The sequence below is a fragment of the Carica papaya genome, chromosome 7, assembly GCF_054855325.1.
Source record: "Carica papaya isolate Zhongbai chromosome 7, ASM5485532v1, whole genome shotgun sequence".
Classification (NCBI taxonomy): Eukaryota; Viridiplantae; Streptophyta; class Magnoliopsida; order Brassicales; family Caricaceae; genus Carica; species Carica papaya.
This window is the reverse complement of record NC_142315.1, coordinates 27,675,267-27,694,268: the sequence shown is the minus strand read 5'-3', so window position 1 is coordinate 27,694,268 and position 19,002 is coordinate 27,675,267. Positions and strand designations below refer to the sequence as shown.

At 35.5% G+C, this 19,002-nt stretch overlaps 1 protein-coding gene across 1 annotated transcript; it reads left to right on the top strand.

The window, feature by feature from the left end:
- The first annotated feature begins 13,478 nt into the window (after nt 1–13,478).
- Nucleotides 13,479–14,177, top strand: LOC110812703 (plastid transcriptionally active protein). The gene is made up of 2 exons (XM_022039532.2): nt 13,479–13,739; nt 13,829–14,177. The coding sequence occupies exons 1-2, from the start codon at nt 13,614–13,616 to the stop codon at nt 14,018–14,020; spliced, it is 318 nt and encodes a 105-aa protein (XP_021895224.1). The 5' UTR covers nt 13,479–13,613; the 3' UTR covers nt 14,021–14,177.
- The last annotated feature ends 4,825 nt before the right edge of the window (nt 14,178–19,002 follow it).

Genomic DNA, 19,002 nt, shown 5'->3' with positions numbered 1-19,002 from the left:
GTCAAAATCGCAAAGAAAATTCAAGGTTGGAGAATGACAAAGTTATCAAGGACCAAAAGAGAAATCATGTTAAAATCCATTAAATATCTTATTCCAACTTACATTATGAGTATTTTCCTCCTCTTAGAGTCTATTTTCCAGCAAATGAAATGATTAATTTTAAGATTTTGATGGGGAATAAATGAGGTGAAAACAAAATCTACTTGCTAACCTAATAAAAAATGTGTCAACCCAAGAGTAAAAGTGGTGTGGGGTTTCACTATTTTCATAGCTTTAATAAGGCCATGTTAGTAAAACAAGTCTTCGAGACTATTCCAATATCCATATTCTTTGTTAGAGAAATTGTAACACCCAATATTTATTTATTTTTTTATTTTTTAATAAATATAATTATTTATTAATTGAATTGAATTTAAATTATTTTATTTTAATTTGATTTAATAAAATAATAATAATAATAATAAAAAGGGTGAAAAATTAGTTAAAGATTTAATTGAAAATAATTTTAGAAAAAATGGATGAAAATTTAGGTTCTGTTGATATTTTTGAAAGAAAAATCAGAAACCGATGGTCAAAACGTAATTTAAAAAAATTACGCAATGTCAGATGTCCAGTCAGTAACCCCAACCAATCAGGACGCGCCAGGAGGCAGAGGCGCTGACACTGGAGGCCCGCGAGGGGGGGGGGGGGGGACCACGTGGGCAATCCGTGTGCGCGCGATCGAACGACTGAGATCCGTTCCTGCGCGCACGGATGACCCAAATTGGATCGCGCACGAACGACCCAGATTGAATCACGATGAATGGTTCAGATTGAGTCGCAATGAACGGTCCAGATTCACTTCCTATTTAATCGCATTCGGTTTCAGTTTGTTTTCGTTTTTTTTTCCCACCGAGGGCCCTAAGTGTGTTTTCTCGCAGGAACCGATGCAAGTTTGGTTGAATTCGGCCGAAAACGGTCGAAAACAGCCAACCTGAGGCGAGTCGCCGTTGTGGGCGACGGCGGCGACGTCACCAGAGCACGGCAGAGCCACCGTGCTGGAATTCCAAAATTGGCTGAGTAGGCCCTGTGTCTAATTTTTGGGTTATTTGGGACATGTGTAGATACCGTAAGCGCGTTTTAGTTCCCGAAGGAAGATTTAGGGAACCCAATTACCGCCCGTAGGCGCAGTAACCATTTAGTTTTCGACGTCAAATCAGGTAAGGACCCCTCACCCTATTTTCTATCATGGATGTGAAGTTTGAATAAATAATACTACGGTCCTTTGTACAAGTTAGATAAATATGCATAATTAATTACAGATTGCTAATGGAGTTCGAAATCGGACATTGTTTTCTATTGATTTCTGTTGATTTATTTTACAGTTTAAATACATGATGGTATCTGTTTTATTTATTCTATGGTTTTAAATGTATGTATTACTGTATTACTTGACCACTGTGTGATTTTGGGATTTAAGATATGATGGTATTACTGGGTGCATGTTCATTGTTTATGTGATCATGTTTAATTTAGTAACGAAAATTAAGGATAAACAAGTAAGGGATGTGATCTAATAAACAGATAAGATGACAGCCTCACTAGATATCCTGGGAGATGGTAGACGGATCGGGTTCATAGAAAATTCTACCGTGAACGTTGTCTCATTCGGACGGGGTATGGAGACTTGGTCATTTGGCGCTCATACCGGACGGGGTATGGGGACGGCCCGCTTCATCCTCATACCGAACGGGGTATTGAGGTTTAATGTCTTGGCGCTCATAGCGGATGGGATATGGGGACGGCCTTGGAATTAAGATTGTTAAGGAAAATGGTTCACGTGTAGCGGGGACACCCCTATGAATCCCCATGGATACTAGTAAACTGGTAAAACGAGAAAACAGTGATGATTAGTTATTGTTAATAAATATAGATTTATGATATGTTCTATGTTATTAGTTGTGCATGAAGTTATGATCTGTATGATGTTATTGTCTTTATAGGTTGTTTCCACATATTCCCCAATGGTAAGTAAAAGGGAAAATGGTTTTATTGTTAATGAATGTATTGGTTTAAATTTTGTACTCCATTATTTTTTATTTTCTACCAACCTTTACTTCTGTGCCGGTGATATAGTGTGATGTCCTTACTGGACTAGTGTAGCTCACCCCTTATTTAACCATTTCAGATCAGGAGGACCCGGTTCTCAAGCTCGATCCGCAATAAGGCTACGAGTAGATGCTAGATACTTTATAGTTTCCTTTATTTCTTTCCATTTCTCGTATTTCTTTCAGAGAATTTGTTCCATGATGTTTGTTAGTATTTTTGAGTTATCGTGTAAAGGATGTTAACCTTAACCTTTATTTCACTTCTGCACTTAAATTATTATATGCATTTTCTTTTAAATTTTCTGGGGCCGTTACAAAAATTATTACAAGTTAAATGCTTTTAACAATGGGATTTTTATAATGCACATTTGGACTCTCACCTGAGTTACTCTTACTGTAATATTCTAGTTGGTCGTTAGCTATTAAAGAATGAGTTGCAACAAATGGTAGGTTATGTATATAGTATTGATATTTGGTTGGATTAGTAGCTCTTTCCATAACTAGGGAACTTGTCTCAATATCAGCATATTAATTGTCATGACCCAACAAAGGTATCTGATTTAATTAATCTGTATTTTGCTACTTAGAATGTTCTATTGATAATAAGTTTAGTCCCACAAGCTGCACTACAACATATTGTAATTGTCGTAAGGTGGGAGTATACAGGATATAATTATGAAAACATATGTGTAGAGTTTATCTTGAGAACTCAATCCACAATGTAAATACTTAAGAGAGTTTGATTTATAAAATGATGATGTTTTTAAATTCACCAAACATTTTTTATGTGAGCATAGATCATCTTGAGCCACATGGAAGAGACATCATCATGTCAAGTGGGCCCATAACAAGGAGCTAAACCACCCAAGGATTACAACAAGCTTTTCAACTCTTCATCCAAGCTTAGATTAATGAGGAAGATGGGTTTGGATCCACTAAAGAAGCCCAAATAAACAAGTTACCCAATCAATTAATCCAATGGCATAATGGTCTTATCAACTGTCTTCAAGTACATGATGGAAATGGATAAGAAAATGAAGCAATTGGCCAAGAAAAGGGGGAAGACCATATCTATCATATGTAAGCATGCAAGATTAAGAACTAAGAATATTGTGAGTCTTATTCAAAAGAGATGTCTTCATCCTTCTTGTTGAGTAAGGAGTGGATCTACTTACTAAAGTAATTCCTTGTGGTGTTTTTCCATTCTTGTTTTAATTATCAGTTTTTCAGTGATCTTAGTTCCTATCATTCTTGATAAAAGGTTAAGTAGGGAGGGTTCTTTGGTGTCTTGAATGAAATTGTATAAGTTCATGATTACGTTGGTTAATCTTGGGTTCTGCATCATTTAGTATCAGAGTTTTGGCTACATCTAGATCTATTATCTTTTACTTTTGTACTTTTAGATTCTTGCACCATTTATTTGTCTTTTTTTATTCATTTACTTAAAGAAATGATTATCTCATACATTGATCCAAGCAAGACATAACGTCAATTGACGCTTTCTTAGCTTGATAAAATCATTGTTGAGTACCAATTTTTTTAATCTACTTTTCTTGCAATTTTGTTTCCTGTGCAAAAAAAAAAAAGAGAAAAAAAAAATAAGAAAAAAAAGGAAACAAAGAAAAGAAATCCCTTCAAGAAAGTACTTACCCTTTTGGTACTCAATCATCCTTCTTTGAAACGGTGCAAGAACCACATCTTCATAAGGCAAAAGCCCCTTTTATTCTACAATTTTTTTTTACAATCATGTGCTTCCACACTTACACAGTTCCTTAAAGCCTTCTTTTTTTTTTCGAACGCAACGTACATCGGGAATAGATTGGTAGGAATATCTTTCAGATTTTCCCTTGGGGCGATACTGAATCCCTACATCTTCTATAAATCGTCAATTTTTTTTTTCTACTCTTAGTTTTTTTTATTGTTATAAGCTTTAGTTCCCTAATACATCTAAGCATCTAAATTGCATCTTATAGCCTAACGCAATCGATAGCACACTACTTCTTCCTTTGTGTGTTGCACTCTTGTTTCTAGTATTAGTGCAGTATTTATTTTATAGGACTCTTTGCAGCGTCTTAAAACAATACTTGAGAATACTTTGATTTAAGAAAATCTATCCGACACTTAACTTGAGGGTAGGAGATAGAAAGGTAAAAAGGAAGAGTATTTGAGAATATCAGAGGTTAAAGACCAAGTGAGTAAAACACGAGAGAATTAGTGAGGAATCTTTATTTGTGATTACTAACCTCTGTTGCAGGAACTCTTTTCTAAAAATGTCAAGTGAACACCAAAGTCCTGCTGACATAAGACTCTTTCTGGAGGATATGCAAGCAAAATTGACACTGCTCAGTAAAAAAAGTGGATAATCTAAGTGGTGGCCGAAGTGAGGTAAGACAAAGGACCCAAACACAAGACGACCTAGGACTCAACACCATGACGATGAGGCTGGGCCTTATAATGATGAGGAGGAAGATAGGGTGGAGAAGAGAGAAAAAAAGGAGGGATAGTAATATTGATTCCATCAAGATGAGAATACCACATTTCAAGAGTAAAAATGATGTTGAAGCATACTTGGAGTGGGAAAGGAAGATAGAACTAGTCTTTGATTGCCATAATTACCATGAAGAAAAAAAGATCAAACTAGCAGCGGTAGAGTTCATTGACTACGCCTTCGTATGGTGGGATCAATTACTCCTTACTAAATGGCGTATTGGAGAACGACCAATTTTCTCTTGAAGAGAGATGAAAACAATCATGTGAAAAAGGTTTGCACCCTCTTACTACTATAGAGAAATACACCAAAAGTTATAGTGTTTAACGCAGGGGTCTATATTTATTGAGGACTACCATAAAGAGATAGAGATGGCTATGATAAGAGCTAGTATAGAAGAAGATCCCAAAGCAACCATGGCGAGATTCCTCGGAGATCTCAACAGAGACATCGCCAATATGGTGGAATTAGACATAGTCCACATGGTCATGAAGATTGAGAAACAACTAAAAAGTGAAGGTGAGGGAACATTCCATACCACTCCTACCTTTAACTCAAGATGGCCAAAGAAAGAGGAAATGAAGGGAGTTGAGGCAAAAAAAGGAGAAGGCAGCCACACCCGAGTGTAAAGGTAAAACACTTATCTCATCTCAGAAACATAGCACTATCAAATGTTTAAGGTGTTTAGGATCTAAGTACATTGTTTCCCAATGGCCAAATCTGAGGATGATGCTGTTAAGAGACAATAACAAGATTGATAGCGACTTTAAAAGCAATAGCATGTCATCACTAGAGGATAAGGATGAGGAGAATGAGTATCCAGTTCAAGGAGAGTCCCTAGTTATAAGGAGAGCCCTCAACATCTAAATAAAGGAGGAGGATGATCAAAGAGAGAACATATTCCATACAAGGTGTCTTGTGAATGGAACAGTATGCACCATGATCATTGATGGAGGTAGTTGCACCAATGTAGCCAGCACAACACTTATTGAGAAGTTGGGATTAGCTTGTACCAAGCACCCTAACCCATACCGACTATAGTGGCTGAATGAGTGTGGAGATATCGTAGTAAACAAGCAGGTAATGATAACTTTCACCATAGGAAGATATCATGATCAAGTTCTTTGTGATGTTGTACCTATGCATGCTAGTCACATGTTATTAGGGTGACCATGGCAATATGACTGGCGAGTTACTTATAACGATTTTAAGAACTGTTATGCCTTTATCTTCAACGAACAAACTCACACTCTCATCCCATTGACACCTAAGGAGGTATGTGAAGACCAGTTTAAAACCAAAAAATCAATGGAAGAAATAATAGCACAAAAAGAAAAAGAAACAAAAAAGGCCTAAAAAAAGGCCCAATGAGTGAACAAAAAGAGGCCTAAAAGAAAATAGAAGGCCTACTGAGTGATAAAGAGGCAAAAAAAAAGGCTTACTGAAAGAGTAAAAGACCCAAAATAAAATAGAAGACCTAGTGACAGAAGAGAAACGATAGAAAAAAAGTGTACTTGTGAGGGAGAGAGTGTTGAGGAGAGCATATTGTGAAAAACAATGTCTAATTGTACTTCAGTATAATGAGGCTTATTTGAGTTTAACTGACCTTAGCCCCTATTTGCCTAGTATTTTGTTGTCTGTTTTACAAAAATTTGAGGATGTATTTCCAAAAGAGATACCAGATGGATTACCACCAATACGAGGGATCGAACACCATATCGACTTTGCCCCCGAATCATCAATTCCCAACCGCCCCACCTACTAAAGCAATCCCGAGGAGATAAATGAGCTTCAGAGACAGGTAGAGGAGCTATTGGAGAAGGGATATATTCGTGAAAGTTTGAGTCCTTGTGCAGTATCAGTCCCGTTGGTACCCAAGAAGGATAGGTCTTAGAGGACATGTGTGGATTGTCGAGCCGTGAATAAAATTATGGTTAAGTATAGACACTCCATTCCCCGACTCGATGATATGCTCAACGAGTTAAACGGTGAAAACATCTTCACCAAGATTGACTTGAAGAGTGGCTACCATCAAATCCATATGAATCCTAGAGATGAATGGAAGACTGCCCTCAAAATGAAATACGGTTTGTATGAGTGGTTGGTTATGCCTTTTGGGTTGGCTAATGCTCCTAGCACCTTCATGCGTTTAATAAATCATATTTACGGCCATATCTTGGTAAGTTGTAATTGTTTACTTTGATGACATTTTAATATATAGCAAATCATTAGAAGATCATGTTAAGCATATTAAAAGTGTCATAGAGATATTATGAACAGAAAAGTTGTATGCTAACCTCAAAAAGTGTATCTTTTGTAGTGAAAAACTAATCTTTTTCTGTTTTATTATTAGCATAGAGGATATCGAAGTAGATGATGAGAAAGTAAAAGCCATTAGAGATTGGCCGATGCCTAAGACTGCAAGCGAGGTGAGGAGTTTCCATGACCTAGCTAGTTTCTACCGACGGTTTATAAGGGATTTCAGTTCTATAGCTGTACCTTTAAATGAACTTATTAAGAATGATAAAATTTATATGGATTGACAAACAGGAAAATGCTTTTACTTTATTTAAAGAAAAGTTGTGTACTGCGCATATTCTAGCATTACCAAATTTTTGACAAAATATTTGAGCTTGAATGTGATGCTTCAGGTATCAGTGTAGGAGTAGTACTGCTACAGGAAGGGCGCCCCATTGCCTATTTTAGTAAAAAGCTCAATAGTGCACCTCTTAATTACTCCACCTACGAAAAAAAAAATTATATGCACTAATGAGAGCACTTGAGGTATGACAGCATTATCTCTTACCCAAAGAGTTCGTGATCCACACAAATCATGAATTATTAAAACATCTAAAGAGACAGGGTAAGCTCGACCGCCGACATGGTAAGTGGGTAGAATTCATTGAAACATTTCCTTATATCATCAAGTACAAGAAATGTAAGGATAATATTGTAGCAGATGCATTGTCACGTAGGTATGTATTACTTACAACTCTTAGTTCTAAATTGCTTGGCTTCGAGTATATTAAGGAATTCTTTCCCAATGATAATGACTTTGCCAATGTTTATGCAACATGTAAAATATGTGTCTTTCAGAAGTTCTACAGGCACAATGAGTTTTTGTTTAAAGATGGAAAATTGTGTGCACTTGTATGCTCCGAACGGGAACTGTAAGTACGTGAGTCACATAGCGGGGAACTCATAGGACATTTTAGGGTAGCTAAGACTCTAAGTATCCTACAGGAACACTTTTACTGGCCTAACATGCACATGGATGTAGAGCAAGTGTGTGGGAGGTGTATTGCATGTAGGTAGGCAAAGTCTAGTCCTTACCGGATGGACTTTACACTCCGCTACCCATTCCCTCAGCATCATGGATAGATGTGTCTATGGATTTTATGTTAAGGTTACCAAGGACTAAGCGATGAAGTAATAGTACATTCATTGTAATATATAGGTTCAGTAAAATGGCACACTTTATAGTGTGTCATAGAACAGATGATGCAACGAATATAACCAATCTATTTTTTAATGATGTCATACGGCTACATGGTATCCCCAGGAACATAGTTAGTGGTAGAGATGTCAAGTTCCTAAGTCACTTTTGGAGAGTCTTGTGGCACAAATTGGGGACTAAACTGTTATTTTCTACTGTATGTCATCCCCAGATTGATGGACAGATAAAAGTAGTTAATAGGATTCTAGGAGCCCTATTAAGGGTGATAACTGAAAAAAATTTAAAAACATGGGAAGAGTATTTACCTTTAGTGGTGTTTGCTTATAACAGGACTATTCACTCTTTCACCGACTTATCTCCTTTTGAGATTGTATATGGGTTTAACCCACTAACCCCACTTGATTTAACTCATTTACCTTTATAGGAACTTGTTAATTTTGATGGACAACAAAGAGCAGAGTTAGTCAAAACTATACACTAAAAGGCAGAGGAACACTTGGAGAAAAAGAACGAATCATATGCCTGTAGAGCCAATAAAGGGAGAAAACAAGTCACATTTCAACTTGGAGATTAGGTATGGGTCTTTATGAGGAAAGAAAGATTTTCTAAATAAAGGAAGTCAAAACTGGACCCTAGAAGAGCCGGCCCGTTCCAAATCTTGAAGCCTATCAACGACAACACTTACAAGATAGACCTCTCAGGTATGTATCGCATTTCCACAACCTCTAATATTGCTGACCTTTCCTTTTTTGATGTAGGTCCAGATTCGAGGACGAATCATCTTGAAAAGGAGGGAGATGATGCGAGCATGGATCATTTTGGGTCACATGGAAAAGACATCATTATGCCAAGTGGGCCCATAATAAGGAGGCAGACCCAAGGATTACGACAAGCTTTCCAATTCTTTATCCAAGCTTGGATTAATGAGGAAGATGGGTTTGGATCCACTAAAGAAGTCCAACGAAATAAATTACCCAACCAATTAATCTAAGGGCATAATGATCTTATCAATTGCCTTTAAGCACATGATGAAAATGGGTAAGAAAAGAAAACAACTGGTCAAGAAAATTGGAAAGATCATATCTATCATAATTAAGAATTTAGACTTTAATTTTAATTAATTTCTTATGTAATTACACCTATTTAGGAATTTAAACTTTATTTTTAATTAATTTCCTATGTAATTATAATTTTAATTAAGAGATTTTTATTACTATTTTATTCACATGGGTTACCCTATAAATAGGTCATCAAGTCTTCATTGCAAGCATCCAAGATTAAAAAGTAATAATATTGCGAGTCTTATTCAAGAGATGTGTCTTCATCCTTCTTGTTGAGCAATGAATATATCTATTTATCAAGATAATTTCTTGTGGTATTTTTTCATTCTTATTTTAATTCTCCTTTTCTCAATAATGCTAATTTCTATCATTCTTGATAGAGAGTTAAGTAGGGAGGGTTTTCATATGATCAAATTTTTTTGGTGCCTTGAATGAAATTGTGTGAGTTCTTGATCACATTGGTTGATCTTTGGTTCCACATCAATTTTATAGTTTTATTATTAGTTGGGTTCTTAGATCTTGCATACAGGTGGTCAACGTCTTAGTTAGGAAGACTCTATTGGTCCCTAATTTGACTCTTTTAGAAACAGTCCCCTTTCATTTTATTTTTGCTATTATAGGATGGTTGTTGGTTTTATCTGAATCTACAAAGAAATCATTTCAGGAAAAAAAATTAAATTAAATAACATACATATATATGATGCATAATTAGATAATTTACGTTTACATATTTAATTATTTTGTATTTTTAAATTTTTAATTCTTAATTAGATTACATAATATAATTTAAAGTACACATAAATTAATAAAAAATTAAAATATTATCTTTATTCAAATTTTTTACGAATCGAAAGTAAGTGTACTGATAAAGTACTTAAAAATTAACCGTTAAAAAAAAATAAATCCAAAATACGATCTAATGCATATTTATTAGAACTTAAAAGTGTGAACTAATATCAGCAACATATTTAAAATAAATGAAAAATAGTATATATTAAAAATTTCAAATTATATCAACTAAGTTTCCAACAATGCTACCCTAATTTAATGATTTATTTTAAAAATAAAAAAGTAAATATAAATATTTAATACGTATACAAATTAGCTTAAGCACCGAGTGATTTAAAAAAGGCACAATAAGACATTATGACCCCCCTTATAGAATGGCCTCGTTATGTTGAAAGGAGTAACTTAATTAAATGCTTTATTTTAATTAAACATGATTAAACACTACTTTTTATTATCTGGGGTAGGTTGTACATTTAAGTTGGAATCCCCCATTTACCCTAATTTCATCATTAATTAATTTTTAATTAGACATTATAATTACTCTATTGACAATCTAATTACTTCTATTATTTTTTACGAGTATTTTTATGTTAATGTTTAGAATAAATTTAATTTTTTTTACTAAACTTACATTTACTTCAACTACTATTAGTGGAATTTTTTTTTTTCAAAATTAACAAAATATATATATATTTAAAATTAAAATTAAAATTAAAATTCTTAGGCTAAATTAATAATTTAACTTGATTCCAAAGTGAAAATTCATTTTTTTGGGAAAAGAAAGCAGGGGCAAAACCGTAAATTCAAGGGGTTATTTGGGGCCCAAACTGATTGCATGGGCCCAACATTTTGAAAATGCAGGCAACAGATTTTTTGTCTCTTGGTGCGTAAAAAAAAATAATAATAATAGGACTATCCGAACAAATTCAGACATAAATATGATTTTATTTGCCACGTCATCACCAAGGGCATAAATGGAAATCCACTTCTCATTATAAATATATAATTTTTGATTTGTTTTTTTTTAAAAAAAGGGAAGATTCGAGAGGATTGGCAATAAAAGGTGGATTTTGTTTTACACGCTCTTGGGACATGACACGTGTCCTAATATGACGTCAAAATATATTTTCTTTTTTCCTTTTTTTTTTTTTTTGGCTCCTCCTTTTTTCTTCTGCCTAATTTTTGGTCAAACTTTTTGGGCTTCAGGAAGCAACCAGGTGAGGGAGGAGGGAGTGGGTTTGAAAAGAGTTTCAAGTCTTCAGAATTGGGTATCAGACTAATCAAATTAAACTTCTCAATTTAAGCTAATTAATACGATTAACATAATTAATTATTTAATAATCAAATTTAGTTTCTAATTTCCACCACCTGACCTTGATTTTTCCCTAAACTAACTTTTTTTCTAAAATTCTTGGTGAAGAATATTATTTTATATTTTAATTCACGAGAATCATTCTTGTAAGTTAACATTATTTTACACATGTAATATTTGTATATATTTTGACTTCTGAGGTATAGAATTTGTTTTTGCAAGTACCTAATTTAACTGCCTCCCCCATATAATTCACATGCATAATAATACATATATAAATAATTATTATTGATTTTTTTTTTAATAATATAGTGGAATTGATTTACTAAAATTTAACGTGATGGAAAATTATTATATTTATATTTATACCTTAACAATATTAACATATTATTATCAATTTCAATAAAATTTTAAAATATATTATCTTAAATTAAATTTTTTTGCAAACCCAATTTTATTACCACCCTAATGCAAAATTATTATCATTTTTTGTTTGAAAAATCTAGGTGTATTATAAGTATATAGCCTTAATATATTAGGGTCATAATAATTTAATTATTATATAAATTTGATTAGATTAGCCTAAACTTATTCACGGGTAGGGCTAAACATATATGGCAAGCAATTCACATGCTAGTAAAAAGAATATACCTCTCTAAGTGTAGATTAAAGATTATTACAACCACCAAATTAGTAACATTTTATTGGACCGTTAGAAAAATATACCCTAGCCCTATTTACCAAATTCATAGTTTTAACTTTACCACGTGAAATAATTAAAATTAAAAAATAAATTGAAATGATTCGAAAGAACATCCCACCATGAAAATCATGTGATATTTTCTTGAGCCGACAGTTGGTCCACTTTTATGTATAAATTTTGAATCAATTCATTTTTTTTTTTTAATTCAAATATATCCTTACAAGTCAACCACAAAGTTGGACGTATGTATAATTTATATTATATATTTATAACAAAGTAAAATAATAATAATCAAACGCGTATCTACAGTTTATATATAATATTTTTTACTGTATGATTATAGAATTTATAAAAAGTGATATTGCACCCATAAAAAATTATATAAAATCATTTGTAAAGTAATTTGAATGCAATTTATTTATTTAATTAATTATTTTTATTTAAGATAATGGTTATGTACAATTTTTTAAAAAATATATATATATTTTTTTATCACATTTCAATATAGAACCTAACTAAACGTTATTGGAAAGAACTTGCAAATGGACAAAATAATTGCATCCAACTATGCTTCGGGACCAATGGCGCCTACATTCCAAATAAATTCGAGATAGTAGTCGTGTATTTTCTTTGTCACGTTTATATAAATTAAGAATTTTGAAATTGAAACAAAAATTCTTGATAATGAAATAGATGTTAATGATACCCTTGTATAATTTTTCCATTATATATATATATATATATAAATATAAAAACATATACTTATATTGATGAATAACATTGAATTATGGAAAGGTTTCAATTAAATATGCTAAATTAGAGTCTCAATTATTAAATTCATTGGATATAAACTCTATCCCACCACTTGATTGTGAGTCCAAGCTGTGATCGTCTGAAAGTGAGATGAACAAAATGATTGGAGATGATGATCCACCAATTGAGGAGCTGGGATGGGCGTAATAAGATATACAGAGTTGAAAAATAAGTAGCCGAAATAATTGATTGACAGAGATTGTAATAAGAAAGGAGAGGTCTCCATGTGATCTTTTGTGGGCACACAGAATTGGACCACCATGCCCATTTGGTCATTGGTCCATCCCTCAACTTCCACTGTCCATCAATTACTACCTAAACATTTGTGGCATACCCATCAACTGGGCTTCATTCAATTCAGATTCCTTTCCATCTTTTCATTTCTATTAACTTCAATTCATCCAATTCCCATATCAATTTCTCAACCAAATTATTTATCTTTCAACTTTACTTTTCACTTCTCCAATTGGTAGAAACTTTAACTTGTCATTCTGAGCGCGGCTAGCTAACCCAGCTTTTAGAGCCAATAAAACTTTGGGCCCAACAATCTTGCAGCTTTTCATGAAAATGGATAGAACCCAGAGCTCATAAAATTTTCGGCTTTTAATGAAAATGGACTAGATCCGGAGCCCATAAAATATTGGGCTTGTCATGAAAATGGACTAGAATCAATAGCATATGAATTGTTGGCCTTTTCGTGAAAATGGACGAGCCCATAAAATATTGGGCCCAATAATGTTTCAGCCATTCATCAAAATGGACCTTCCCTTCATAAAACTAGACGAGTCCGAGGATAACGAGAAGCGAAAAGGAAATACCGAGGACAGCGCATGTTGATAAGGTGACGAACGTGCATACTAACTGTTCGACGAAATTCCTCTCCGAAACTAATAGTCGAAAGAGATGATACCGAAGCCAATACGCGTGATGGGCAAGACAGCTGCCGTTATCTTCGGCGGATTACTCACTCTCAACGTGGTTTCTTCAATGGCGCTTGGTGGGTTAAGGTTTGTGGTGGAAGGAAAGCGGGTAAATGGAAAATCACCACCGTAATTCTCTTGGTCTGTTCAGCTGCCTACTTTCTTTTTAAAATCTTTTTTTTTTTGTGGATTTTGTAGAAAAAGGCAGCGTCGGCTTGTGGGGTTTGTAGAGGAAAAGGGTTTTATATATGTAAGCTGTGCGGAGGAAATGCGAGCATAAAGTGGTCGCCATTATATGATCCTGTGTGTATCAACCCCTGTGTTTGCCCTACTTGCGATGGCAACAGGGTGCAACGCTGCCTCAACTGTCTAGGGCGGGGATACTATTGATCTGCAGGAGACAGAATGCAGTAATAATAAAAAATCATTATTAAAATTATTTAAGTCATATTGTAATAATTTAAATTATTTTTATGTATTTATTGAATATAAATATTAGTTTGAAATTGGTATTATTTAATATGGGAATTGGACTACTTTAATCAAACGAATTCTCCATTATTGTGATGAGAAGCACACGAAGATGTGAAATTTTGTTCCAAATTTTGCTTTGGATTGACACCGTAGAGATCAAAATGACATGAGATGTTATTTGGCCAGGTTGGGTTGGGCTATGGCTTGTAGAGAATTGTAGGCCTTGGAATTTGAGTTTCTCTCTCTCTTTTTCATCTTATTTCGGTTTAATGGCAATGGTCACGGAAGTATGTTTAATTTACGCGTGGACCAAAAGTCCACCAATTAAAGTAGCACGACGGAAAAAATAGAAACAAAAACCCTAATGTTGAGTGAGAAATTTTTTGGGGCATGAAGTCCACGCGCGACAGAAATAACAGAAACCTTAATGCTGGATCTCGACTTTGCTTTAATGGAGAAGGGGGAGGCATCGCCTTGCTCGGAAGAGCACTGATCCACTAAGAAAGTCAAGATACGGCTGGAGGAGAGTCACTTTATGATACCTAGTGATGATTTGATGATGGAGGAAGTGATGGCGACTAGCGTCTGAGCTACTCAAGGAATAATGAGGCGACTAGCTTGGTGCCACAAGTGATGCATCTGCAGCAAGCAAACACATTCGAGATGGAACACTGGTGGAAAGAGATGCGGGAACAGGGGCGATGGTGCCCTGCTTTAGTGCGATCCGAGCAGCGACCCAAATCGCAACCCGACTGAACTCGACGTAAGCTGAGGTTGCTGAGGACAAACAGATGTTGGAAGCATTGGCGGTTGGTGGTGAGTTGATAATTGAGGCAATTCTGCCTTGTTCTAATGCGCCTCGATCAAAATCCCAAGCTGAATTCTGGCCGGCGGCTGAAAAAATACCTTATGAAGATGAACACACGGCTGATGTTGTGATAGGGGAAGGGATCTATGGAAGAAATGGGGAGACTATGATCCCCAGTTATATGGCCGCCGAGCAACCACGAATCCAACACCTAGAGAAATCTCCGTTGCCACAGGGGGCACCGATGGTGAAAACTTTTTTTAGAGATAAACTCATTAGTAGTCCTCAAGCCGCAAATAGTAGGGAGGAAATCGAGATCAGGGACGAAGATGTTAAGTTTGACATGGAGAATGGAATACCAATAATTAATTTTCTAATCAGGTACACAATTTCATAATGTAGATTATGAAACTTACAGTAATTATTCGGTTGCTTGGAAAACCGATTGGGTACAAAGCACTCTAAGCTAAACTCCACAACCTGTGAAAGCCTACGGATTGGCTACACCTTATAGACCTTGATAATGATTATTATATGGTCAAACTCCAATCAACAGAGGACTATCTACATGTTCTTACTGATGGCCTTTGGGTTATATACGGTCACTACCTCACGGTGCAACCTTGGTCCACTAGCTTCTTTACTGCAAACCCATATGTTATAAATGCTATGGCCTGGATGCGTTTTCCTAGTATCTCTATCCACTATTACCGTAAGAGCGTGCTTAGAGCTATCTCCAAGGTGATAGGGAAGGTGTTTCGCATTGATTATAATACAGAATCAACTGAACGAGATAAGTTTGCTCGATTGGCGGCTGTTATTAACCTGACAAAACCGCTCATCTCAAAGTTCATGCTTCATGGGCGCTTTCAAAGGGTGGAGTGTGAGCATTTGCTAACTATCTGCTTCGACTGTGGAGTTTATGGGCACCTCAAAGATTAGTACAAAAAAAAACATTGAGACTGTGACTAATTCAGCCAGGAGTGGAAGCACAACTCCCAGCGAACAGGAAAATGTAGCAATATCGGAGGAGACTTACGGTTCCTGGATGCAGGTCCAATACAGGGGAAGAAAAATAGAAAAAAAGGACCCTAGCTTGCCTGTCAATGGCACAGAGACTACAAAAGGTAACAAAAAGAACAAGTCAAGGTTTAGTATGCTCTCTGACATAGAGGGAGCTTTAGAAGGACCAAATTAACTAGTGGTGAGAGATCCTAAACAGGTGGAGACAATGAAGGGAAGCATCCCCTGAGGAATAAAGAAAAGGCACTAATGGTGGGAGGTAATGGTCTAAGTACGATGAATTTCATCCCTGAAACCATGGACTTTGCCATGCCGGTCAATACAATTCCCACCATTGGACATGTGATGTCCATGAATAATATGACTGGAGAAAATAACGGGACAAAGGGATGCATCGACTCACGTGTCGCAGAGAGAACCATTAATGAGAAACTTGTGACAAGTCATGGTACTACTACACTAAAACCTTCTAGAAATACAATAATAATAATTGACGATAAGGCTGACCACAACTACGAACATAATTGAGTCTTTCCCCCTACCCCGTATCACCAACGCTCTCCTTAAGGAATTGCTCTAGGAGGGCAAATAAACTGCCTGATAGACTTGGTATCAGCAAAGACATAAAAGTCAATACGACTTTTAAAAAATAAATCAAGGTAAAAAAAGTGGACGAAACACCTACAACCACTTCATCCGCTATGATCAACCCCTTAATGTCAAAGCTCCAAGAGCTTACCAATAAGGATGTAAATCTCATGTCATGCACGATTGATGCCCTTTAGAATGAGCAAACATAGTTTTCCTCTTGAGCTTTAACTTATTTTCATCTTTTTATTATTTTATGGATTGCTCATTTGTGGTGTGGAATTGTTAGGGTGTAGTAAAAGTGGGCTTCCGGCGTGTCTTTAAATCCTTTGTGAATATCCACAACCCCACTTTGGTGACTTTTTGGAGCCTATGATTATGAGAGAAAAAACAGAAAAAGTAATTAAGACCTTAGGGTTCGATTACTCTCACAGATTTGAGACGATCGACTTTTCAGGTGGCATTTGGATTATATGAAAAGATTCTATCAAGGTCAATGTTGAATATAATCATCATCAGTTTATCCATTCCAGGGTTAGCAGGAATGATGGACGAGAGGACTTCTCTATCTCCATCATCTATGGGAGTCCGAATTCCTAGAAGTAAAGACCTTTGGGAGGAGCTCACTGCAATTGGGCAACATAATGATCGCCCATATCTCCTAACTGGGGATTTTAATGTCATTTTGGAGGTGGTTGACTGAAAAGGAGGAGTAACTAAACGATCTAAAGGTTGCACCCTCTTTGATCACTTCATTGATGTCAACTCTTTATAACAACTTGATTATGTTGGTCGAACTTCACTTGGCGATGAAGGACCTTATTTTAACGCCTTGATAGAGCCATTTGCAACCAAAGATGGTGTAACCAGTTCCCGGAGGCTACTGCTCATCATCTTCCTAAAATGCAATCAGATCATAGGTCTCTCTTAATCATCCCTTACACCTTTCATACCCCCAATAAGGACCCTAAGCCTTTTCAATTTTTAGCTGGGTGGTTGTCCCACCCTGATTTCTTTAACTTGGTTAGGAGAAATTGGCACAACCATTTCTCCATCCAGGATAACATTAGTAGTTTCAACGAGTCTTTGCAGGATTAGAATAAAAATGTATTTAGCCATATTACCAAGAGAAAATACATTCTCTTGGCAAGACTTAATGGATCCAACAAGCTTTGGAAAGACACCATTATGGTAGGCTTCAAGAGTTAGAGAGATCCCTGGCTGAGGAATTAGATGAGGTGTTACTATAAAAAGAAATGTTATGGAAATAAAAATCTTGTTATAATTGGATATTCTTGGGGGACAAGATTGCCAAATACTTTCATGCTCAAACAATCTCTAAGAGGAAAAAGAATAGAATTAGTATGCTAAATGATGGGAATGAGAATTAGAGCACCGATGAAGAACAACTTCAGAGATGGTTGCCACCTTTTTTGAGCACCTGTATATGGCAGATGAGGGATCTATATCTCAGTACCTGTTAGGGGCTTATTTTCGAAGTTAATGACTGCTATGGTTGTCTAGTTAGACTCTGAGGTAATGGACTAAGAGATTCATGATGCTTTGTTTAACATGTACCCACTGAAGGCTCCTAGTGTTGATGGTTTCCATGCAGCCTTCTTCTAAAACCAATGGGAGATTTTTGGTGATTCGGTTTTTTTGATGGTTAAGGATATTTTTCAAGACAAACAGCTACCTGCTGAGATCAACAAAACCCTTATCACTTTCATTTCTAAAGTTGCAAGACTGAAAACTATTAAAGAATTTCGTTCGAGCAGTTTATTGAAGATTCTATATAAAATTATCACTAAACTCATTACGAATAGACTTAAGAGCCTTATGCTTTTCTTGATTAGCCCTATCCAAGTTAGCTTCATTACTGGGTGGAGTATCACTGATAATATTATTATTTCACAAGAGGTGGTCCACTCAATGTGGAATTTGCGAAGAAAAGACAAGTGGATGACCATTAAGGTAGACTTAGAAAAAACATATGATTGGATTCGTTAGGAGTATGTTGAGGATACCTTGATTGATGTTGGTCTCCCTCATAACCTTATCAGAGTAATCATACATTGTATGTCCTCTTATTTCATGCAATTGCTGTGGAATAATTGTCTCACCCATGAATTTCAGCCTACCAGAGGCATTCGCTAAGAGGACCCACTTTCACCCTATATATTTATGCTATACATGAAAAAACTATCCTATTGCATCAATAGCTTGGTTAGAAATGCAATGCGGAAGCCGATCTGCCTTGACAAGAAAGGTCCTGCCATTTCACACTTTTTTTTGTTGATGACCTTATAATCCTTAGGAAAGCCACTAATGACTAGGTTCGAGTTATTAAAATAGTTTTGGATGATTTTTGTGCTAGTTCATGTCACAAAGTGAGTGCAAATAATAACTTATCTTCTTTTATTACAACGTTAACACATGTGAGGCGACTATATTAGCAAGAATTTTGGATTTTAAGTCT

Bases quoted from the DNA above. Each gene is read 5' to 3' on its own strand.
- LOC110812703 (XM_022039532.2), top strand. From the start codon at position 13,614: ATGATACCGAAGCCAATACGCGTGATGGGCAAGACAGCTGCCGTTATC. The intron at 13,740-13,828 runs GTAAATGGAAAA...TGGATTTTGTAG, and splicing joins TTGTGGTGGAAGGAAAGCGG to AAAAAGGCAGCGTCGGCTTG.